This window comes from Tauraco erythrolophus, chromosome 8 (genome assembly GCF_009769465.1).
Source record: "Tauraco erythrolophus isolate bTauEry1 chromosome 8, bTauEry1.pri, whole genome shotgun sequence".
Taxonomy (NCBI): Eukaryota; Metazoa; Chordata; class Aves; order Musophagiformes; family Musophagidae; genus Tauraco; species Tauraco erythrolophus.
Window position 1 is genome coordinate 12,640,553 of NC_141472.1, and position 26,014 is coordinate 12,666,566.

The 26,014-nt window shown below is 39.7% G+C and overlaps 1 protein-coding gene across 3 annotated transcripts; it reads right to left on the minus strand.

Moving 5' to 3' along the window:
* Positions 1–1,601: 1,601 nt before the first annotated feature.
* SF3B1 (splicing factor 3b subunit 1) lies at positions 1,602–24,274 on the minus strand. Of its 3 annotated transcripts, XM_086615233.1 has the most exons (25): positions 24,183–24,271; positions 18,696–18,862; positions 17,551–17,652; positions 16,730–16,844; positions 14,815–14,894; positions 13,458–13,625; positions 13,064–13,298; positions 12,076–12,288; positions 11,519–11,640; positions 10,667–10,864; positions 10,474–10,575; positions 9,572–9,751; positions 8,955–9,041; positions 8,556–8,826; positions 8,150–8,295; positions 7,915–8,061; positions 7,630–7,755; positions 7,022–7,243; positions 6,595–6,777; positions 6,389–6,500; positions 6,182–6,302; positions 5,624–5,755; positions 4,494–4,766; positions 3,795–4,011; positions 1,602–1,824 (listed from the first exon to the last, which is right to left on the minus strand). In XM_086615233.1, exons 1-25 carry the CDS (start codon positions 24,208–24,210, stop codon positions 1,666–1,668), a joined length of 3,906 nt encoding a protein of 1,301 aa, XP_086471359.1. In that variant the 5' UTR covers positions 24,211–24,271; the 3' UTR covers positions 1,602–1,665. The 3 variants fall into 3 exon arrangements, with proteins under 3 accessions (XP_086471359.1, XP_086471360.1, XP_086471361.1); XM_086615234.1 differs by lacking the exons at positions 16,730–16,844; positions 17,551–17,652; positions 18,696–18,862; positions 24,183–24,271 and adding an exon at positions 15,211–15,890; XM_086615235.1 differs by lacking the exons at positions 1,602–1,824; positions 3,795–4,011; positions 4,494–4,766; ... (16 more) ...; positions 13,458–13,625; positions 14,815–14,894 and adding an exon at positions 15,211–15,266 and having other exon boundaries at positions 24,183–24,274.
* Positions 24,275–26,014: the final 1,740 nt, after the last annotated feature.

A 26,014-nucleotide genomic window follows, 5' to 3' on the forward strand; every position in this document is an offset into this window, starting at 1 on the left:
TCAGAGTTCTTTTTTGGCTAGCTTCTCAAAACTTTTTTTTTCAGCCCTTCACCCTCTCTACTGGCACTTGCTTGGTCCTATCTTGCAGAAGTAGTGAAGAAATGAAGATGGCAGGCTATCTGTAATACAAACAGTATTATTAAATGAGAAAGCACTAGAAATAGACTAGAATGCACGTTACTGTCTAACAGAACAGTTCAGCAGTAAAGACTTGAAGGTGTTCCAGTTGTTTTCACTGAATAAATTTTAGAATAATGCATGCTGCTGAAAAAAGTAGCTTTTTTCAGTTCCTAAATATTAGTACCTTCAGAAACAAGAGTCCGAAGTTGTTGTTGTGCCACTCCAAGCCCTAAACAAAAACTTAGGCCTTAAAAGGTAGGGTGGAATTTTCTGATATGCTGAACAGCTGAAGAAACTCCCTTAAGCACAACAGTGGCAAGAAGTCAGCTAACAACATTGCACTGAACTTGGTAAGATGGAACTTCATCACTCATCTTGCATCAAGGACTCTCACAACACCACGCCTGAGCGCTAACTACTACCTTGTTTCACCTTACAAACACTGAGGCTTTGGGCAACCTGGTGTAGTGAAGGGTGTCCCTGCCCATGGCAGGGGGGCTGGAACTAGATGATCTTTAAGGTCCCTTCCAACCCAAACCATTCTGTGATTCTATGAATACTACCAGAATGATATAAATGATTTAACCTTGTGTTTTATGTGGTTTACTCTCAGATATCAAGACTACCTTTTTAGTACATGCATAGGAGGAAAAAAGCAAATGAGGAAATAAAATGTTTTTTATCTTGAGCTGAAGCATTTCCTATGTCATACACACACTTAGAAACTACCCCATCTCAGGTGCTGGGGACATTACTTTCCTAGCTCTTTATAGGCATTATAGCATGGCCTATAAACGTTATTTGGCTTTTCATACAGCCATACATGCTAAAAGACATGCCAAGCGTGATTCGTATGCATAATTTGCGCAACTGATTTTACACATACTGTTTAAAACAGACTGCTTAACTTCTGAAAATTTAACAAGCTAATCCATCCCCACAACCATGACACTGCAGACGCAGCAGTAAGAAGCAATTAAACACTACTTTTTCCATGCAAATAAACTGCCACTACTACAATCATCAGCCAGACTACAGCTACGTTATTGCGAAACAAAGATACACACGTTAACTACAGTTTGTACGTTTTTCTTATTTATTCAAAAGCTAAGGGATGACAAAAGGGTTAAAATGTTTTATGCCACCTATTTATTACATGAACAAATACTTAATTCAAAGGGACTCATTTTACAAGACCCTCTGTCCAAAAACCACACACAAATTAGTTTTTATACACAAATGTTTATTTCTCAAATAAACTTCCCCTTTAAACACAAGGAATGAAATCTAAATCTTCATAAAGATGAATCCAAAATGAAATCCCTCCAGTACATTGTAATCACTGTTTTCTTGGTCACTACTGGCTTTAACTGTTTAACATCAAAAAACAAGGACATATTTAAAAAATCATGCTACTGGATTTCTAGCTCTGCCTCTGACCAGCTCTATACTGATCTCCAATATTTTAAAATTTTACATCATCAAATCTGAAGCGTTTAATTGAACAACAGCTGTGCAATAAACACAAACAACTGAACAAGAAGATTATAAGATGTAATCAAGTTCATAACGAATATAGGTGTTCTTTTCATCGTTATAGATTCTTGGATAATGTGCTATCAGAGCATCCTGTGATCCGATGTAGATTGAATTGTAAATCTTCCAATAAACATCTCTGACTTTCCTGGCAGGGTGAAACAAACCCTAGAAAACAGAACAGAACAAAATTTATTAAAAGCTTCAGGTCTAAATGTCTGTTACTGATTTTAATCAAGTTCTGCACAATAAGCATTTAAAAAAGTATAGTAACTAACACTACTACAACAAAGAAGGTACACTAAACATGTCATTCCCACTTTTTGTGACTAGCAAGTAGTAACAAAGTACTACTTAGAGATAGATTTTCTTATCTTTTTTCTGCAAGGAGAAATTCCACTGAATGTATTTCTAGTTTTGTATTCTCTTAAAATAAAATGCTGCATTATATTTGGTTGGAACTGAGTCTTATCTTTGGCTCTGCTAACTGTGATTTGTGCAGAGAGCGCTAGATAGGAACACATGAGAAACTATTATTAAACCTAAAAAAAACAAGCAGAATGGGAAAGCTCTAGAAAAAAGTTCTATATAATAAGAATATACAAGTAGTAATTGCAAAAAAAAATACACTGTGCAATAGACTTCTTTCACCTTCCTACTGATGTCAGCATCTTTGTGCTGAGGCCCTCCCCTCAAAAAAAACATCACCACAGTGAAATTCTGTATCTGCAAATAATTAATAAAATGCAGTCACATATTCTCTACATGGATCTGCATCACATTCACCCTTGCTTCTCACCTGTTATATGAGTTTAGATCCTACAGCCAATGCAGCGAGAACTGTTACGTGCAATTACACAGAAAAGGAGCCTTCAGATGTTACCGCCACACACACATTTACAGAAGCTGAAGTGACTAGTGTTGATGTAGTGGTATGAATTCTGATCGAAGCACTGTTTTCTAGCACTTCACCCAAACAGTTTTACATGTCTTACTGTTTTTCTTGGCTAATGACAAACACTGTCAATTTAATATTAAGCCTATCATAGAATCATAGAATGGTTAGGGCTGGAAGGGACCTTCAAAGGTCATCTAGTCCAACCCCCCTGCAAGGAACAGGGATATCTCCAACTAGATCAGGTTGCTCAGGGCCTTGTCCAACCTGGCCTTGAACGTCTCCAGGGATGGAGCATCCACCACCTCTCTGGGCAAGCTGTTCCAGTGTTCTACTACTCTCATAGTAAAAAATTTTTTCCTAATATCCAACCTGAACCTACCTCCCTCTATTTTAAAACCATTACCCCTTGTCCTATCATAACTGGCCCTCCTGAACAGCCTCTCCCCATCTTTCCTGTAGGCCCCCTTGAGGTACTGGAAGACCGCTATAAGGTCACCCCGGAGCCTCCTCTTCTCCAGGCTGAACAGCCCCAACTCTTTCAGCCTGTCCTCATAGGAAAGGTGCTCCAGCCCTCTTATCATCTTCGTGGCCCTCCTCTGGACCCTCTCCAACTGGTCCATGTCCTTCTTATGTTGGGGACTCCAGAACTGGACGCAGTACTCCAAGTGAGGTCTCACGAGGGCAGAGTAGAGGGGGAGAATCACCTCCCTCGACCTGCTGGCCACGCTCCTCTTGATGCAGCCCAGGACGCGGTTGGCCTTCTGGGCCGCAAGAGCACATTGCCGGCTCATATTGAGCTTCTCGTCCACCAGTATTCCCAAGTCCTTCTCCTCAGGGCTGCTATCCTCTCGTTTATCTCACTTGTTACTTGTTCTCATAATCCCTTGCACTATTAATTTATTCCCCAGTGACTACTTTGTGTCCTCAAATCTGTGAGATATTTCCATTTTACAAGTCAAAGCACCAGGTTATTTTAGCCAATTTACACTCTAAGTTACCTGCTACTTCTACACAAGCTATTCAATGTAAGCAGCTATCTCACTACACCAAAATTATTGCATATCTCCATTATTGAAGTCCTTGGTACAGAATGCCATGTTGAAAAAACACTTTGAAAAGACAAAAAGCCACACTGTTTTCCTTTGCTGGAAATCATCTCTGGTTGACTTTTTTGTCTCCTGGAGAGAAGTCCTGCCTGATAATTGCTGTCTTTGCTATTCCAGCATACACAAGGACATACCTGTAAACAATACTGCAACATTCTGCAGGGACCAATAGCAACTCTGAGGCCCTCCAGAGCCCCCATAACTGCCTGAATGACGTGAGGAGAGGTTTCAAACACATTAGGCCAGACGTAATTTAACAAATGATTAAGAGAATCTTCACAGCCAAACCCATAAACACCAAGAGACATATGTTGCACCACGGCACTGGCTGTTTGTCTGTGTACGAGATCCCTGCAAAGACAACAATGGTCTGTTAAGAATTTATACTTGGAAACAACACGACTGGACAAGTATAGTATTTCTTTTCAATAAGGCTTTTTTTGAAAGCACTAATATACACTTTTAACCCATGTTTACTGACAGCAAGAGGCAGAGTAACAAAAAAAAAAAATCAGTAAATCAAAAAAAGACAAAATTTTCTGACAGATTACTGTGCTTTAATTCTACCGCAAAGGTACTAACAATAGAAATTACCAAAAGCGCTTTGAATGTAGAAAATCTTGACTCACTTAAGACACTTGCATCATTTTAATCTTCAAAAGCATTAACAAAATAAGAGGGTATAATCTGAATCATTTGCAGACAGTGGCTTCCGCATTATGCTGGTCACTTAACACCTTCAGCAAACAAGGACAATATGCATATTTGCTACCAATAAGACCCTGCTATATACTTAAAATGTATGGCGGTACCATAGATAGAAGTGCACTCACCTGTCCATTAAAGCATCTTCAAGCAATGGTGTAACAGCATAAATATAATCTTTTCCCATCTCTCCAATATACTCAAACAGGAAAGAAAGAGATTTTAACACACCATTCTGGACATTCAGTTCTGGAACTCTGTATTCATTCATGAGTGCAGGCAGCACTGTGAAAGGTGAGCATGTTTCAGCTACAATGGCAATCGCTACTGTAGTACATACTCTGTTCTGCCTTTCCTGTACTTTCAAGTTATTTAGCAGTGTAGCCAATACATCGTGAGGCCTGGAAGAGATAACATCAATGTCCGTGTCAATAGATTCAATGAGGATTTTAGCTGAGTTTCAAACAGTAAGTGGCAGAAAAGCATGGCTTAGCCCTTAAAAAAAGTTAAGGTAACTGGGAAACAACGTAAACCATGAAACTGTAAAACAGTTTAAGCAACTGCATGATCTTATTTTGATAACCAACATTTTTTACTTTCTCTAGACTTAGATTTTTTCCTGCCTTTTGCCTCTTCTAAACTCTGGAGGATAGGAGTAGCCTCCCCACTCTGATCCCACAGGTAATTTTAAACTTGTACAAAACCATACGTGTTGACAGAGATAGGCAATGTCCTATATAGATAAGCGTGGTTATGGCATTCCTTGGTTGCTTGCTGTATCTGAGTTCAGTCAGTAACTGGTGACTCATTTAAGACCATGCATGAAGATGTGAATTATGCTTCATTCTACAACTTGCTGACTGGCACTATCACCTTAGCGGCAAAAAAATTGTTTGCAAATCAATAAAAGTACTGATTTGGGGAAAAATAAGAGAAGAGACCTTGAATATTTAAAGGAGATTTTATGGAAGAATACAGAGAGAATCTCAATGCATATCACAGTGTCAGAAATTCCTGAGACAAGCAGCTATTACTACCAAACTATACTCTAACCTTGCTAGTGTACAAATTTACTTCAAAAGTGCAGCATCCTATGTTAATAAGAATAGGTAACTATATTATCCATCTACAAAAACTGAATAAAATCAAGCCTACACATTTAACATGTTAAACGTAGAGACATTTCAGTATTTCTCACCAGAAAACTCACAATCATCACCATGTCAGGTAACTGTGGATAAGCACTGAACCAACTTACCCAATAGCTTTCGCAATATAACCAAAAGTGTTCACTGTGGCTCTTCGGATAGCTTTCTTGTGAGCTTTTAATAATTCAAGCAGTTCAAAGCAGATCCTCATCCATTCTCTTGCAGAAACATATTCTGCACCTCTGAAAGAGCATAAAGTGATTTACCTCTTCAGTGATGTTATAAGTTTTAAAATAAAACCACGTAAATCGTAGCATCTACTAATTTGCTATCAACAGAGCGATGCCGCTTAGGCAATTTTCTTAGTTAGGTGTCTGTTACCATTAGACCTTCACTGGTTAACAGTGTACTCCAAAATTGTTATACTGTGTGCATTCTAAGTCTGCATAAATGGGCAATGTACTTCTTACAAAGCGTTTCTGAAATAATTACGATACGTTCAACAGACTGTCTGCTAAATACCTCATCTTAAGCTTTACACACAACTTAAGAAATATCAAGACATAGGACAATAAACACCCAGATGCCAAATCTGATACTCAATTTTAGCTTTTACTACCGTAATTGCCCACAGAGAGGGTCAAACACTTTGCTGCCAGTCAGCTTACCTGTCTGCAATGCGCCCAACAAGATCAATACAATTTTCCTGTACTTTCTCGTGTCTGTTCTTCAAAATAGGTGTAAGCCGTGGCAGCAGATCTTTGATGGGTGGTGTCATCTTGTGCATGCCTATGGAATTCAACGAGGCAAACTTAGTTTTATAATGCCTTTTCATTTTGCTCTCAAACAGGTATACAATCAATACACAAACGTACCTATAACATTAACAATAGCCTTAAGAGCTCCAAGTATGCTGCCCAGTACTTCAGGATATTCTTCACCCAGGTACTCATACAACACAACACCCAAGTGTCCCATCAGCTTTTCCTACAACCAAGTAAAAAGATTTAGAAGTTAGTTTTTTCTACCTCATTGCTATGACATCCTACAACAAATTCAGTAGGAGAAGTCAACACAATACCTCTTGACAAGTCTTCATGACAACTGCAGTACGAGAGATCAGGTCAGCAGCCTGCTGCCTAACTTTAGCCGATTTGTTGTTCAAACGCCACAAAACTGTACCACAGATTTGTGGCAAGTAGGGTTTAACTCTTTTGCCTAGAGCATTAACCACTGTGCCAAAACCATTCAGCATCACAGAATCCTGAGTGTAAAAACAAAGGAAAATCAGACCAACAGCAACACTACATTTTAATTAAACAACATCATCTAAACTTGCTATTAAACTGCTGACATTCCAGAGCTTGTTTCTGGATTTCATTGATTAGAGCACTGACATCTAAAAAAGGATTCTAAAAACCTAACTTAGAAGCATACATTTCTGTATAACTAACAGTGGGTTAGCTTACAAGTGAAGTGAACCAAATACTAAATACCCTCGGCCATACCTCTGTGGTCTGTTCCTGAAAGGCGTACAAGATTCCATCAATAAGTTGTTCTTCCAGTTTATGATCAATATCTGCTGCCCCCAGATTTCCCATTATTTTCTCAATTGTTTCCATGACCATTTTTCTGTACTGTTCAGCCTCATCTTTCAGATCATCCACAATTCTAGAAATAATTTCTGCTGCTCCAACTTTATTTGCCAGCTCCACAGTTGTATCAACCAACTGAAATATACAAAAGTTCAGTAAGCAAACATCATTAAAATCTACTTTCTACATCTCAAAAATAAATTTCCCTAGTCTGAAGAGGAGAAACCATGTATATTAAACCCACTACGATAAACTGTTTTCAGCTTCAGAAATCATCCAATATTTTAAACAACACAAACGGGGTGAACTACCCCACCTTGCAACTGATGTAAACTCATATTTCACAGATGTAAAATGTCTTGATAGCCTCTCAAGATCCTCTAGCCATGCAATTTTCAAATAACTAGTCAAAATATAACTCAGTTTCAGGACATACAAGACAAAATTAATCATGAATGAACATTCTAATGTGAGTTTTGTTCTACTGTAAATAATTTTCCAACTAAAAAAATCCCAAATACCTGTCTGTAATTTCTTCTGTCCAATGCCATTCTGTGCTGCCAGAAGTGTTTGAAAAAAGGTGGCAAGATTTCTGTTTTAATGTAGTTTGCTTCAACACCATCTGTACCACAACACTGCTTTACGACCTGAAAGGGAATAAAAACCCAACAATTTTAATTTTGTGTAGGGTTTGGGTTTTCAGGTGGGTTTTGTTTGTTTGGATTGGGTTTGTTTGTGGGGGTTTTTTTAAGAAAAAGAAAAACATACATATTCAATATTAATGTTAAACAATTATTCTGACATACCTTCAACACAATTTTTTTCATCTCTTCATCAGGAGACTGGAACTCTCTGATAAGGATTAGCATGACTTCTCTGGTATAATAGTTTGCATACTCAGCATCCATGAGTGGAATGAGGTAACCAATAGCCTTCAAAAAGGCAGCCAAACCCTATTTAAATGCAGAAATATGTCTCTAGTGAGTTACAAAAGACATACAACCATTTCAGTTCAAACTAAAGAAAATATTTCAGATATACCTTTCCTCTGTGCTGACGTATACCCTTCCATAAAGGCTTCAAAACAGAATCAAACGACTCAATACCGTAGGGAGTAGCTGCCTCAGCCAAGGCAGCAATAGCCAAAGCACTGATGGTGCGGACTTTCTGCTGCTCATCCACCAGACCTGCAAGAGAATAGTGATTAATAACCACTTCTTGTACTTCTTGTGACTTAAATTCACAATAGCAAAAATAGAGGGCCAGTATAAAAGGGATTAACTTATTTTCAGGACAACTGAACCACTACTCCTCTTTCAGAGTCAGCTGAACTGTTCCTCAGTGTCAAAAGAACACACAAAACAAGGACCTTACTATCACTGGGGTATGAAAGATTTTCAAAATATGAGTAAATAGAAAAATTTTTGCCTGGGAAAGCAGAACTTACCATGTTCGATAATTTCAACCAAGCTCCTGAGATGAGGCAAGATAGCACAACCCATAAGAATAGCAATCTGTTGCACAATCTTGATGCCAGTATGCCTCGCCTGCCAGGATTTTTTGCTTTTACAGACAGCTTTCAAGAAGGGCAACAGAGAAGGAATGCCCAAAGCAGAGGCAACCACAGCAAAGGCTCGAGCTGTTGTATTTCGGACATATTCATCCATATTATCAATATCAGGTCGCATTGTGGAGATCATTGTTGCCAAACCAGCAGCCTGAAGAAAAAACATACAAAACATACCAATTGGATGTATGAACAGTACAGCTAATTCTTCTGCCATGCCTATAAACATGCAGCTACATGTAAGCTAACTCAGTGCTTTAAGGAAAGATGGAACTTTACCTTAGCCAAGTTTGAAATAATTTCTCTGCCTTCCACTCTAGCATAGTAGTCTTCATCAATCAGCAGTGGTTCAATGACAACAAGGATCTGAAAAAGATGAACAAATTAGTATTTCCTTTCATTAATACTTTTAGTAGTATTTCTGGCCCTACTAGATTCCTTGAAACAGAGACAATTACACGAATCCAAGCTTAAAGCTTTATGATCTAGGTGGTCCTGCTCCGGCAGGGGGACTGAACTAGATGATCCTTTGAGGTCCCTTCCAATCCCTAACATTCTGTGATGACTGGAAAATATTCAATCCATTATGCTCTTTTTACAGCTCTTTGTCTCTAAAGGACATGGCCCAGAGATACTACCTAGATCAGAGAAGATTCCCTTCCCACCACCAAGTGCACATGTATCATTTTTATATCATGCATTATGTACCATAAAGCCCACACTTCGATCACACTACAAGAACTTAAAAGTTTGGCTTAAGAAGAAACATGAATCCCAATTACGTCAAATAAACACGGTATCTATCATTCTCTTCTGATATGCAAATAAAATACATACTTCTCTCAGCAGTGACCAGAAAAAGCAAACAAAAGATGAAACAGTAAACTGCAACAGACCTTGTGTACGTATGGTCGGACCAAGTCATCCAGTTTGTAAAGAATTCTGTCAATGACTTTGACAAGCAAGTGACGCTCCTGATCTTCAAGTGTTGGTGACATCAGCAGAGGCAGGATCTGATTAAACAACGGCCCTGCTCCAAATTCCCGAGCTTTATCAGTGATCTGTCGCAACGCAGCCTAAACAAAAACAAACCAAACAGCCTATCGGTTAAACTAAGGAAACAACATTGAACAAACACAAAACAGGTAGATATTAACCAAGTTAATATGTCATTCACTGTAACCACAGGCCTCAAAATACTTGCTCCTACCACTGCTACTTCAAACAATTTTACACCGATCTGTTTAAAAATGAATGCGTGAAGAGAAACACCCTGATGTTAGCTCCCAGATGTTTAGTTTTCAAGAAAAGCATGCTCCTGGTCTAATACCAAGAATGGCTCCATCTGAAAAGTAGCCTATACAGCACGTACTTGCACCTAGGCAGCTTGGTGCTATGGCCAATTTAGAGCAAAACTGTGCAGAAAAGACTGCTAACGTAATGCGTAGGGCTGAAAATTAACTAAGAGCTACACTGTTAATTTAAGTGTAAGAAGCAAAATTCAGAAAATTATGAAGCTCTGTAAGCAAAAAGCACTATAAATGTAGTTTCTCATAATTGTAAAAAAAATACTGTATAAACCATATACTATTTAGTAGCTGACATTCCTGTACAAAGAGCATTGAATGACAAACAAAAAGCCACACAGATACAGAAGAGGAAGAAAGCACTAAACAGGTATACAAGTTTAGGAGATTATCCTAAAGAGAATCTCACAGACAACTGAAACTAAGCCTGAAAACAAACGCAGATTTTTGAAAAATGAAATTACACAAATGCATCTGACAATTCATCTTACCTTTCTCATGGGAGGTGTGCCATTCTTTATTTTCAGAAGTAGTTTCATTATTTTTCTCTCCTTCTGTTCTTCAGGACTCAGAGTTGATTCATCAACATCGACCTACAAATAATTCCAGACAAGTAAACAGGTATTGCTACATATTCAGAAGAAATCAGGAAACTTTAATCGGCTTGAGTGAAATCTCATTTACCAGCAGCTTATCAAAGTATTGGATATCATCTGGTTTTAGGAAGGGAAGATTGCCAGATGGCTGGTCATTAACACTCTTCATAGTCCGGTCTTCTGTCTGCATGTGGAATCCAGTCATACCACCCAAAGGTGTTGGAGTTGCTGTAAGCTTACGAGCTGGAGTGCGAATAGGTACGTAACCAGCTGGTGGAGGAAGAACCTACAGAAGAAAGAGCAAACTTTATCTTATCACAACAGATACAAAAAGAGGAAGGCATCAAATATAAGCACTACTAAACTTACACTTTTCATTTTATTTGTTTGGGGATTTGAGGGCGTTATTGCATACATTAGATCCCATGTTCACAGCAATACAAACAAATTCACCACGACACTCTGTATTTGTGCGTATCCTGTATTTATGGTATTTCAGCAGAAAGCTCACTTCCACTGCTGAGAGCTTGATAATAAACTTTGAAGTCTCTTTACAAAATGTTAAAGCAGCACTTCAGTGTCTGTATCAACATGGCATACTTGCTGACTTAGAATTTGTGACTCTTCTATGTTTTCTACATCTGGACTTAATATTTCAGTCAATTTAGAGCTCATTTCTGGCCTTGACAGGCATTCCCAACTTTAACAAGCAGAATGACTAGCCTTTAAGATCACCTTTAGTTCTACCTTTCTAAAGGATTTACAATAAATTAGTAACTGAATCGAACAAAGGTCTACAATCAATACTTAATGTGAAACATTCTAATTCTAGGACAACTTGGTTTAAAAAAAAAAGAACAAATCAATACTCCCCGGCAGAAAAAAAAAAAAAAACAAACCACACATCCTGGTCTGCTATATTTTAATCCAGATGAACTACCTTGTATCCTTCCGGAAACATAGCATCCAATTCTTCATCAGAAAGCGGTCTGTTTCTTTCATCGATTTCCCTTTCCCAACGCCAAGCCTGCAGCTGTTCAGGAGTCATGCTCATGATGTGACCTACACACAAGTTAAAAAATATAACAAAAGGATTTAAAAAAAAAATAATCTTCTGTATGCAGAAGGAGATGACTTGTTTACCTAACCTTTAAGTGTTCTCTTCAGTCAAAGTTTCCATAGCACTTGAAATCCATGGCCTATAAGATACCAAGCTTTCAGAGAGCCTGTTATCAATTTTTCACTTTTTTTTTACTTTTTTTTTAAATTTTTTACTTTTTTTTTTTTAACAACTAAATTGAACAAGAACAGACATATAACCTTAATCTCAGTTCTCCTCCAGAACTGAGTTGCTGTGGGTAAACTGAGCATATACTGACTGCTTTCATACAGGCAGGAGAACATGTTAGGCAGAAGTCTATTTCAAAATACAATATAAAGGTAAATGCTTTGTTTCCACAAAAGAAAGTAAAGCCTTAGAGAATGGACTGGGCCTACCTGGTGTAGGAGTTGCCATGTTCATAGCTGGTGTACCAATGGGTGTTTTGCCAGGTGTCAGAACAGGAGTGCTGCCACCCATCTGGCTAGCAGGTGTTTCATCCCATCGTGACTTTCTTTTACTTGCTCCTGGGGTTGGTGTCTCACCAATTGAGTCACCACCTCTATCCGTACGAGGTGTCTCAGCCCATCCACTGCCATGTCCCGGAGTATCTAAGGAAAACCAAAACATTTTTTGCAGAAAGCTGAACTCCAACTATAGTATCAATATCCAAACCCATATTCCTTACCTCATCCTTCTGTGTACACAAATCAACAAATACAAAATAAAAAAAATACACCAGAGAAAAAGTAAAAACTACTTTGGTTACTATTGAAAAAACACGGAGAACTTAATTTTATGAAAAAAGTAAGTCATCTTCTTGCTGAGTCGTACCACAAATAGATAAAATTCTAAAAAATACAAAAGAATCCAGATATTCTAAAAATTGGACAGAGAACTCCACGTTCTTCCTTGAGAAAGGCATTAAGGAACAAGGGTGTTTCACTGTTCTCTGTCACATGAGCCTAATCCAAATGAGGCAGGTGAGAAAATGCTTCCAAAATTTGTTTTAATGCTAACCTCTTCAAAAAAATTAAACAGTTCAAAACCAACGCACGTCAATGTATTACGAAAAGCAATTCAACGTGCGCTCCTTTACTATATCCTTTACACATTAAAATCCCAATCTGCAGCTGTCCCTGGATATACCACAAAACTTTGGTTCCATTTTTGGGCCGAGATGCTTTCACAGATGTGAGTTAAGCTAACAGGCAGAACTCAATGCTACAGACTCAGACAAAAGCATCACTTCACATCAACCACTAGATGTCACAATATAATCGCTTCTTGCCCGACTTCTGACTCTACTGTTTACTTAAGGTGAAAAAATCCTATTCAATCAACCATTCCAAACTTATTTAGTGCTTTCCAGTCCACCATAAATACCTCTTTCTGTTTTAGGTGTTTCATCCCACCGATTTTTACGTGCACTGGAAGTGGCACCTCCATGGCCGGGTGTTGCATGACCGGGTGTATCCCGCCCGGGTGTTGCAGCTCCTGCTGGTGTGTGACTGGGAGTCGGATCCCATATTTTTGATCCTGGGGTGGCACCAGGAGTTTCGCTACCCTTTGCACGGCCTGGAGTTTCATCCCATCGCAGAGACGGTGTATGTCCAGGAGTCTATACAAGACACAACCAAATGCATTAATATCTCTTACACTATGCAGTAAAAGACTGTTAGTCACTCTTTTTTAGTAGAGTAAGAAGCTTTTGAAATTCAAGAGGATTAGTATTAATAACGTCTTCTGTAGATAAGCTAATGAACACCAGGATTATTACCTCTGCTTGATCCCAACTGGATAATTTTTTAGGTGTAGCACCAGGAGTCTGATCAGCTGTCTGATCCCAACGCCGTTTGCGTTTTGAAGGTGGCTGAGATGCAGCTCCATTGACGACTTTAAGCTCTCCAGCTTTAGCTTTTTCAGCTAGTTGTTGCCTAATTTCCCTCTATTCAAGGGCACAAAGACAAACATAAGAAACAGATTTCTTAGAAAGGCCTCTTCAGATTGAGCCTTTAAAAGAGATTTTTCAGCTGTATCTTATCTTTCTATGCTATTTTTTGAGGTTTTGCTCAAATAACGTGGAATTAGCTACTACTTTAAGTTCATTCTCTTTTCAAATTCTTCTATGCTGACAGAGCAGCTATGTGTTTTGAGGGGCTGTTTTCAAACTGATTTCTTATACAAGCCATTATTACAACAAAATGCTAACGCATGGAGAATTTTGAGTGCTATCACTTTGTCACCTATATGTCTACCTTAAAATCATTACACACCTGTTTCAAACGAGTTCCACTTCATTAAGTTAAAGGTGGATGAGAGAGAAAACACGCTCATGTGAGTTACATCCCACAACATAAAAAAATCCCTGAAATTCTTCTTCAAAATTCTGAGATGATATTGTTAAAACATCATCCTAACCCAGACTGTTTTTCACTGATCCATGGATCTATAAACAGTAAGACTGTCAAAATTATGAACTAATTAAGGGAAGTCAAGTAGGGTGAATCGATGTAAATCTTGAGACATCACCGGAACTACAAGACTTTGCTCCAATTAACAAGATGGCACTGTAGTTATTACAGAAAAAAATTGATTATATTACTAATATTTTCTTACCTATTAAAAAGGAATTTTTAATAGCCATGAATAAAGCATGTACTTTTTTTTAAAAAAAAAAAGCACCACCAAATGTCAACCTTACACCAGTTTCTTAGTATTGCAACATCTGTTTTAAGTGCCTCCAAACGCCTTTTAAAACCTCCCCGGATTCCTTTAACACAGAGCTCACAAAAACAAACATCTATGACACTGAATACCCCTCAGTGACTGTTAGTTTTTGTCTCTCATCCTCTGAAAGAAAATAAAAAAAACACACAAGTGCAACAAAAAATCTACATTAAAATATATCGAGATGATCTCTCCCTCCATTGCTTAGGTTTCATATAGAACAGATGTTTTTCACAACTTTCATCTTTAAATTCTATTGACTTTCAATACACGAAAAACAGGATTTTCCAAAGAAAAGGATTTTTAAATCAAGACAAAAACATTAACGGAATTTCTGTTCCTATTTTCCTAACATGCTTTCAAAGGCTGTAAAATGAAACTAAGTGGCAAATCCTCCCACCACACACCTCTTCTTTTGTTAAATGCTGTTCACGCATAACATCCATGTATGTTCTGGCATTCATTTTAGGATCTGGTGTCTTCCCTCCTGCGGAAGAGAACAGCAACAGGAATGGAGCACAATGAGTACAGGATAAGCAGAAACTATTGACTTTTTCTACTGTCCTGCTCTAATATTATATTATTCCATGATCATTTAATATTACTTTTTGATTGAAAATTTTTAAAATTACATGTATCTTACGTTTATTCAGTTTGCTGATCAATTTAACCTGTTTGAACACAAACATAACTACTGCAGTTTCAAACAAATATTTTTAAGCCGATATAAATGATAAAATGACAACACAGTTAAGAGTCTTCAGAAGTGATGGGTTCCTGGGTTGCTAATCCGGAATACGTACACTTTCGTGCCTTTGTCTCCATCAGCAGTTCTGACTTCAAGCAGCAGAATAGAAGCCTAGAAAATTATCTCTTTACCATTAGTAACACTTTGGAAAGATATTTATATTCAAAACATTACCTTGTGTAAGCTGTTAAATCCTAGTTGTTATCTGACTATAAATAACTATTGCATGCCTAAGTAATGTTCAAAATGTTTTATCATAAGGACCCATTTGTAAGTTTGACAAATCTGGACATGTCTCCCAGATCTTCTGGTGTCATATTGTAAGAGGGCTTCATTAAAAACCAAACCAAACCAAACCAAAACACCCCCAAAAAAATGTTTGATGACACTTTCCCCCTCTTCTCAAGGTACAATTGTGATTGGGAGCTGAATGAAATACAGTACACATACCACCACAATGATACTCACAGGTAATGGGTTTTGTATACCATATGTTGTTTTATGCTGTGTATCTTGAGTTAATTAAACTTTTAAATATTTTAAAAGAAGCCCAACTTTATAAAAATGAGACTTGTCAAGAAAAACACTTTTCTTTAAGAAAAATGTGCGGATTTGCTATACAAGTGGCATAGCATTATAATTTTGGAAAAAAAATAAACATCTTAAACATTTCTATGCTGAAGATCATTGCCCAATTGGCTGTGTCATTCTGACACTAGCTTTGATAGGACTTTCCTTTGGAATACTTTTTCACCATAATCTACACAGGATGTGTTGAACTGCACCCTTAAGAATGCAGACAGGACTGGCATATAGCAGTACTGCTGTAGGAAAGAAATTAAGGACAGTTAGTATGGGCCTGTGAATTCTGACAACACATGTTTATATCAATTACAATTAAGCAAGTAAAATAATTAATATCCCTATTAATTCATGCAGGCTGAAATTCTCAGTTGTAAAACCTGCAAAATAGCTACTAATTTTAAGCCAACAGGCACCTTATTGCCACATGTGAAACTCACTCACCTGAAGAAACTTTGTCAGACCCACTAATACCCCTTTTCCTGACTTGCATCCTAAAATTATCAGAACAGACTTGAACTATTAACAGTATCAAAGTCTCATATATGCTTTTGTTTCTTTTAGCTATACCACCTAAGTTTACATAGGATGGTAAGAATTAGGTGCTCTATGCCGAGAACTAGCATTTCAAAAGCAATAACCCTGTAAATCTACGATTTGGAATGAAAACTTTCAAGGTATTGAAAGAATCTGAGCACTCAATACACAAGTTGTTCAAAGTATAACGCACAACCCAAAACAAAATGAAAAGAGAAACCTTTAACCCTTTGTGTTTCTATGGCAATGGCTCATTATTTTCTTGTCCTTCTACCTGGAAAGAAAACTTGTATTATAAAGATGAAGAATATGGCATCTAGGTTTTCAACCAAATCTCTATAAAAAGGGGATGTTTAAAACAAAACTAAGTTTACAAGCATGCCAACAGAAATCAAAGGGCTAAAGACAAAGACAACAGATTTCAGAGAGGGTATAGAAAAGTCAAAATAAATTACCATCTGCAAAAGGATCAAGACGTTCAGGGGAAATTATCATCATCCGCCTGTGCTTTTTGTACTCATCTTCCCGATCTGCAATCTTTTGAGGGCGGTGTTCTGCAAAAGGATCATACTAAAAACCGAAAAAAGTCTGTTAGTCACATATGTGAGAAGAACAATATGAGAAGTGTCTGGTGACCATAGGCCTGTATTCATTTTCAGTACTACTAAAACGGCCTACTTTATTTTTAATCTCAACTACGTAGGAATGTCCAAACACTATGCCAATACAAATTTTACTTCTGTAACTGGAATGTATTTATTTTATCTAACAGAGAATTTCTTGTAAAACAACTTCTGACAAAAATTTGGTATTTTAAGAAGTTTATTTGCTTGTTACCAAAGCATTTCACAATGTCAACCTTTCCCCTTCTTTTTGCAGGGGAACTTAACACTACTTCATACGCTTTTAAATTTCACAGAAAATACTCCAGGTATATAAAACCTAGGTGATTACATTTTCTTTACAAAAACAGAAGTATAAAGGACATTACATTTTCCAGCTATTTTCATTTTTCAAGTACCTGACCTATTAAAAAAAATTTTTTTATAGTTTAGTGTATATGTCAATATTGCTTTTACATGCGGAAGTGCCAATTTTTATCACCCTGTAGAATTCTAACTAAAGCAGTAACAAGCTTACAGCAAAATTAAAATGCCATAGCTCTTTACATACATCTTTTATTTCCAGAAGACAAGATCTGGTCTTGAAAAACTCTGACACTTCTTTCCCCTAATACCTACAACAGTACCTTACTGGGTCTTTAATTAAGACGTACCTGTTCAGTAGACTGTGGTATGTCATTAAGCAATGCCACTGGAGCATGGTACCCTGGCTTCTTCTGGCCAAGCAAACTTGTAGAAGGGTAGTCATCATCATCCTGTCAGTAAAAAGACATGGCGAGTTCGTCACATTGATATTATATTTAGACAAAATAATGTCAAATTAACATCTTGTAGTCATAGAAAAGATGCAAACGGGCAACTAGAATAGTTAATTTGGAATTTTAGCAAGCTTTTTCATACAGCTTGTGTTATTACTCCCAAACTGCTGAATCAGATAAACCTACCCACATCACTAAAGATAACTTTTCCTCTGCAATACTCAAGTATCCTACAATATGCTACATTTAATCAAGTATGCTGTCTGCACTAGTTAAACAAAAAGTCTGTATTTCATATTAGCGCTATTGACACGGTTCCTTAGCTGGCATATGAAAAACAGTACACAAGAGTTCAAAGCATTTTTTCTTAAAAGCTAGCTATAGAATGAAACTTCAGTATATAACCCTATTAAAAAGGCTTCAGAAGCAGTGAAAAATTCAGAAATATATGGTTAATTTAGTTATACCTTCTCAATCACAATGGCAATAACAAGTACTAGAATGTGTAAGCTGCTTTTGCTATCTATTTCATCATATTAGTAGTCAGTTTCTGTGCAATAATTTACAGCAACCCAAAAGAAAAACTGCTCTTAAAACTATGAACTGATTTCAGTGAGACTCTGTAATGGAAATTTTTAATTAAGGAATTCTTAGACGTCTACCAATGACACATAGTACATCACTAAAAAAATGCATCAACTAAACTGAACATAATCTTCCTTCCTCTTAAGAATATTATTTTTTCATCTTGGCAGTAACAACAGAAAACAGTCAATTATTCTTGCCAAGGCTGATACCAACTAAGTACCAGGTCACAATTTTTTGCCTTCTGCTTGGGCCTATATGACTTTCAAAGCACAATTCATGAAGCACAAGCCAGATTTACAACTTACGAGCTTCCTGGATAGGATGTATTTGGTCCAGTATGGCTTTATGACAATAACTGCTTTAACGACAGCAACTATTAAAAACTACTCAAAATCAATTTCAAAATACTTATAATGCATGCCCTAAACAAACAAATACATAAAATCACTCACATCTTCCAATTCAGTTGCTGCAATAGAAGTGACATATCCAGCAAACCTGCTGTCACTGCCACCATAAATTTCTTGATCATAATATCCTGTGGAATCAAGGCCTACTCCTTGTGCTTCATCAAGAGCAGGCTTTTTTCCTTGAATTTCTCGAATTTGTGCTTCAATATCTAGGGTAAAGACACACACACAAAAAAATCAGGTCTTTTTACAAATACACAAAACATAACACTCATATTACTATGTACAGCGAACTGAGTTTTTCACCCAATTTCAAAGATTACCTGTAAGGAAATAAACCAATGTGACACAAAACAATAAAATCACAATGTTCACGAGCAGCTTTTCCTTCACTTGTAATATTATCCAGCACAGACTACTTCAATTGTACAGCCTAAAGCAGACTATTCAAATCCACTGTTAATGTATCTCACCTTCCAACAGAGAGAGCAGAGAAGGTAACTTACACCACAGTAATATTTCTCAATGGTACACTAATACACCACTTTCTCAACGAATGTAATCCTCTCATTTAAAAAGCCTTTCAAAATGTTATCACCAATTAACAAACCAGTTTTGCTAATTCAAACAAATCTGTTCAAAAGAGCTACTACATCAGTTTTCAAATCTGAGAACAATTAATAAAACAACACTGTATTATGTTATCTAACATACTGCAAAGCTGTATTATCCTTGAACAAATTACAAAAAAAAAAAAAAAATCTCTAATATGCCAATGGATACCAAGTTAGAAAAAAAAAATTAGGATCAATTTCTTTTCACTCCGGCAGCTTAAGCGTTATTTACTCATATGACTATTCCTGTCTGCACCACCGTCTCTGAAGTGTCTACTATACTTCTGGATAACAAAAAGGTTACCCTTCAAACAGGACAAATGGGACCTTTGTCATTCTTTTAACAGATCAGGGTCTGACTCGAATCAACTCTGACGGACATCTTTGACCTCAGAAATTTGGTACTTGCAGAAAGAACATTAACTTGCTAACCCAGAAAACAAGGAACCAAATTAAACCATGCTTTCCTCCTACCTGTTGCAATGAAACAAGAAAATAACTTACAGTAACCCAACTGTCTTCAACGAACATAATTATGATGTAGGTACATTAAGGCACAGCTAACGCCGTAAAAATTATTACTGTTCCCATTTGAATTTTATTTGATTCAACAGATATGCAAAGACAATTGTCCATAAAATGTGAATTTCAGTAGATTAAACAATTATTTTCATGGCCAAAAACCCAAGAGTTGCATTTCACAGCTGAAGGAATACCAAGGATCGTGCTTGAGCAGGAGGGCTGGACTTAAAAGCCCCTTCCAACATCAGCGATTCTGTGATTCACCACTTCCCGTCTGAAGTGGAATTGCCTGCTACATTAACCTGAGGGAAATCTGCCCATTTACAAAAGCTACAGGAACTTCTATTCACAAATAATCTTAAATCTTGACTATTCAGTAGGGTTTTTTTTTTTACTATTGTTGCTCATTTCTCTTTTTCAGGATGAATAAACTTTACAAGGTTTTCCCACTGAGCTATCTTGCAAAAGACACTGTACTACAACATCTGCTAACAAACCTGGCAAAAATTAAAATTAGAACACTTTTTTTTTTTAAAAAAAAGTAAGATTATTGCTCATCCAAATTACTGGACCTGAGACACAAAAGGAGGGGTGGTGGTGGTTGGTTTTGATGATTTTGTTGGCTTTTTTTTTATGATTGAAATTTCGCAGATGAGAATCGCTTAGTTTAAAAGTTTGAACTGTCAGCCCTGCGAACTTCAAGGCTGGGTCCTTTTCTTATCGCAAACCACCACTAATTAAAAAAAACACCACACAACAAAAAAACCACACCGTAAGCCAAACCTTGCCTCCTGTACGAAGGCTTATTTTTTACAGAGGTAACTGAACACATAGTTTTACCTGACAAATCTTTGCTAAGTAGCTATGAGTGAGAATAGTCAGATTAAACGCTCATGTACAGCCTGCCGGCCTGGCAGCCAGAAGCACGGACTTCGTTTTAAGCACAGTAAACCTGAGAGCAACCCTGCAATTCCTGCAGTGCTCTAGTGGGGAAAGACAGAAACAGCACAAGTATGTTTCTAACTCGTCAAGGGTCCCATGCACGGAAGATACACCACAGTGGCTGACAAGCAGAATCTTGTTCCAGTCAGTTAAGGGCTTCCATCAAACTTCTGCAGGTATCTAGAAGAGGGTAACTTGGACAGTCACCTCTGCATTACACAAACTCATGATATTTGCCTTGAACTCATGAGAAGCTGAAACCTGGACAAAAACCTTACACTTCTGGCCATGATCACCTGCTGAATCCTGCCCCTAGGTACATCCAGCGCCCCCTCAAATCCTGCACAGCACAGGGGATTCTAGTGAGTCCAGAACTCCAGACACATTGCTCCCCAATATGTTACTTCATGGAGAAGCAGCAAAAAGAACCTACTGCCGAATTAGGGATCCCTGTCTTGCCCACTGAGGTCTCTGATTGTCTTTAGAGGTGCACCACACATATCCTGTTTACCAGCATCGTCTTAAGGTATTCCATTTCTGTGAAGTCATCGTATGGCATGGTTATGGAACTGATAGAACTCAAATACTTTTCTCACAGATTTTTTTAATCATTTCTTTCTTCCAAAGAGCAGATCAAGTTCCTGGTTCCTTTTCCAGCCTGGTGCAATGCAGTACTAGGGTAAAAGGGAATAACTGAAGCTTCCATTGCTACTAGGGACAACACCATTAACATCAAGCTTAAAAACACATTGTGTAAAGCAAAGTACTTGTTTAATGATTTATTCAACCAGGACATAAATAGAAACTTCAGTCACTGAGAGAGAAAAGGTAAAGACAGTGGGATTTTTAAAAAAAGAAAAAGGAGGAAGAATAATATCCTATTGATTATTCTTTTTTTCCATATTTTACTCTAATATATTTTGGTATTTTAAAAGAAGTGACTTGAACATGCACAGTTGATATGAGACGTACCATAATTTTTTAATATTATTAAAATCAACATATTTGAATTCCAAGTCACTGAAAATCTAGCTCACAGCCAGATCATGACAGCCTTTCTCAAAATATATACTCCATTACCATACACACAGTTCTACTTGAAACGTTTGAGTGTAAGACATTATTCAGCATGAAAAGAGAAAAAAGAATTGGACCCTGTAATGAAGTGGCACTTTTACAGAGTAAATAGCTTCTCCGTTTTCATGCTTTATCATATTTTTGCACATTTAGCGTGCCCTGTGCAGCTTTATTTCTAGTTGCTTTAGTGCACTCGTACATGTTAGGTTTCTCCACTATGTTTGGAGATCTCTTCGTTCTTTCCTGAGACAGAAAAAAAAGATGCAAATTAAAATCTACCTTCGACGGCATTCAAAACTCAAGCACTTCTAGAGGCCTTATAAGCTGCGCTTTAAAGCTTTACTTTTCAGTCTTACAAAACAAAGAGTTTCCCCTTAAGCTACCTAACAAACAACCTAAAATTGTTTTGAGAACTCTTTCAAGTTGTGTCTCGAACACATTAATCAACAAGTATTTAACAAACGGTACAAAGATATGAAAAATCTTCTAAGACAATTTGGTAACAAACAACTCAATTTGGAAAAATCAGTGAGGAACTGAAAAAAACAAAGGTACAACTGAACTCAGAAGAAACACAACCAAGCTGTTCAGTTAATAACTCCAGGATGGGAAAGACAGCACTACAAGATCACACCCAGTTATGCATATTTTTTTATTTAACCACATAAACCCACTCCCCTCCCACTTTAAAGCCTGTTCTGACACAACACTAATCAAAACACATGCAACTGGAAGCACGCTAATGTTTTCATTAAATTCAATAGACCATCATTTGCTCCGATAAATAAAGAAGTAACTTAAGTTTGAAAAAAAAAAAACAGTACAAAAAAAATTCTATTTTATTATGAAAAGCTCTTTACGTAATAGGAAAGGCAGAGCACTGTGATGGGTAATACTCCCTCCGGTGGTATCTCACATAGCATTATGCATGCCACGGCATATAAACAAAAAACAAGACAATTTCTACAAAAATGTTCTAGAATGCGAAAAAAAATAAAATAAAAAATAAAATAAATAAAATAAAATAACAGTTTAAGCTTTTCTTCATCCATAAACTCAAACCAGGTCCGCAGTCTTAAAGACTGCGTTAACCTCACTTCCACGGGAGATGATTCCTCTCTATTTGAAAAGTTTTTTCAATGCAAAACTTACTGCCCCCAAAGGCGATGAACACCCGGGCGCCCTCCCTACCTCACAGTGTACAACCACTGTCCAGAGATAGCTCTTGATTAGTGAATTACAAACGTAAATTAACATAAGACGCAGCAGATCACCTCTCACACACAGAAACATGAGTAAAAACCCAAAAGCAAAAACACAGATGCAGTACAATTCTAAAAATTATCCTTCCTTGCCTCAAGATATTTAAGAGCAGGGCAAGCCACAGACATAGCCCAAGAAGAAAGCTTTGATCCGCGCTGCGAGGAGCTGGAAGCGGCAGCGAACACGGCCACACGAGAATAACACTACGCTGCCTAGGAGAGCCCTCGCTCGTTAAACCGCTCGGAGGCCAGTTTTCCTACGTAAACACGCAGCCGGCAGGAAGCCTCAGCGCTAAAATGGCAGTGGAAACGCCTGAGACCTCACGCTGCCTTTTCTCCTCCTCCGGGGCATTTTCCTCAGCAGGCACCACGTCGACAGGACGCTCGGTAACGGCACAGGCCACGCGGGCTCTCGGCCGGCAACTCCCGCTCGCTCTCCCCCTCCGGCCTCCGGTCTGCTGCGGGCGCAGGCCGCGGGGCTCGGCCAAGAGAACGAACGGGCGTCGTTGACCTTCACGATGCGAAACCGGGGGGACGCGAAGCGCGATTGCTGCTGAGCGCCGGGGGCGGGAGGGGGCGAGGGCCGCGGGGGCGGAAGGCGCGCGCGCAGGGAGCCGGGAGCGGAGACGAGGAGCGGCCCACGGGGGAACCTTTCGTGGAAGCGCTGCTCGGCCTCGGCTTCGCGACGGCAGGGACCCGTGCCCCGGGGGCGCCGCCAGCCCCGTCGGCAAAACCGGAGCTGACCGACACCGTCCTCCCCCCCCCTCACACACACACTCCCTCGCGCAGGGCTGGCGGCCGCCGCCCGCTGCCCCACGCGTGCACAGCGAGAGCCCCCCCTGCTCAAGGGAGACTCCCCCCGCACGCCCCCACAGCCCCCCTCCCCTCAGCCTCCGAGCGCGAGGCGGCGGCCCGGGCATGGCGGTGATACGAGCGCAGACGCCATTACAAACAGGCCCGGCCCGCCCGCCGCGGGGCGAGCCCGTCCGGCTCCCGCCCGAGGAGCCGGGCCTGACGCCGCCCAGAGTCGGGGACAAACACAACCAAAAGACAACAGCCGAGCGCGCAGCTACAGGAGGCGGCACTGCCGCTGTTTTTCGGGCTTTTTTTACCTTCGTGGGTCTTGGCGATCTTCGCCATTTTGTCCAAAGCGAACAACGCCGAGGCGGAACTGGCGCGGCCCCGCCACTTCCGCTACAAGGGGGAAGGCCGAGAGCTCAGTGCGCAAGCGCGGTCGTGGGCGGCGCCGCGTCCAATGAGGCGCTGGTGTCTTGCGCGAGCGCAGTGCTCGCGGCGAACAGCCACCGCCCGTGCCGGTTGGGCAGTCCTTCGGGCCACGGCCCAAGCCCCGCCCACCTCGTGATGGATGGCGCGACCAGCGAATGGCAGCGCGGCTGGGCGGTGCGGAGGCGGTCGCTGCGGAGCGGTCGCTGAGGTGACCGGTAACGGTTCGTCCCGGACGGGCCGAGGGGGCGGTGCGCCCGGCGCGGGGCGCGCTGCGGGCCGAGCGGGGCTCGGACGGCGGGGAGAGGCCCGGGATGGCCCCGGAGCGGCCCTGACAGCCCGGCGGACGGCTGACGGCGGGGAGGGTGCCGCGGCATCCCCCGCCGCCGCAGGAGAAGCGGCGGCTGGCGCTGCTCATGGCGCTGGCCTGAGGGGAAGCGGCCTCGGCGGCCCGGGAGAGCAGGACGCGGCTCTGAAGGGCGCCGAGCCGTTTGCGGTGTCGGGCCAGATAAGCTGGGTGCGGTGCAGCCATTTCCCCTCCCCTCGAAGTGCCGTCCCCGTGCTGATGCACATCTTTTTCTTTCACACCGTCTGGGTTTATCTGTGTGAATGCAGTGGTTCCCTCCCTCCGTGCTTCTCAGGGACAGTCTTCTACGGGCTTCCGCACAAGAGTGAGGAGCCATTATGTATACGAAGGTACAAGTGCTTCTGTGTTGTCTTCAGACTATTAATGGCACTCTCTCAGTATCTGGCTACAAGCTGCCTTCTTCCCACTTGAGACACCAAAAGATGGTAACACTTCCAGTGGACTGTGGGGACAGTCAAAATGCAGTCATCAAGCATTACTGATTCCTGAAAACATGCTTCTCACAGATACTGGTCTCTTCCGGAAGGTCGCTCCCACTGGAATTTGCATGCTTTGCTATGTTTGCCACTTTGCTTGACCTTCGTTTCATCGTATCAGGGTAGCTGGCCCAGCACCAACAGGCGAATGGCTAGGTATCGGAAGGAAGCATACATACATATACTTGCCACAAGATGGAGGCATAATTAGATGACAGCGCTTCAGGCAGATAAGTCTATTCAAGATTTTATTAAGGGCTTGAAAAAGGGAATGGAAGCTGTTTGTTTCTAAAACTGGCAGATGGCACCAAACTGGTGAAAGCTGCTAGCAGTGGAAGAAGGAATTCAGAATCATATTGATCCATACAATAAATAATCTAAGATCAAGGAGGTGAACTTTAATAACAAAAAGCAAAAAATACTACATATTGGAATTTGAAATCAAGTATATGCATTCAAAATAGTCAAAATATTCCGAAAGTGATCACGTGGATAGCAAATCAAAGCTGAATGTGTGTCAATTGCAACATGCTGCTGCAGAGGAAGTAAATCTAATCGTAGGCCATTAAAGTGGCATTGCATATAAAACCTGGAAAGCAGTCATTTCCCTTCCCTTGGCACAGTCAAAGCCACTGATGGAGTACATGACGAGGGAGTTCATTTTGGGACTCTGCAGTTCAACAAAGACATGGACAAACTCAACATAGTCTAGAATAGAGTGGAAGGAATGATCAGAGGTTTATGAAACATGACCTAGGTGGGAATGTAAACAGAAGTTGTTCAGCTGTTCTACAATAACTGTCCTTATGCAGCTTCCACATTTCATTTGGAAACGATGAGCTTTTTTTTCCCAGTTCTGTTGATGAAATATATCTAT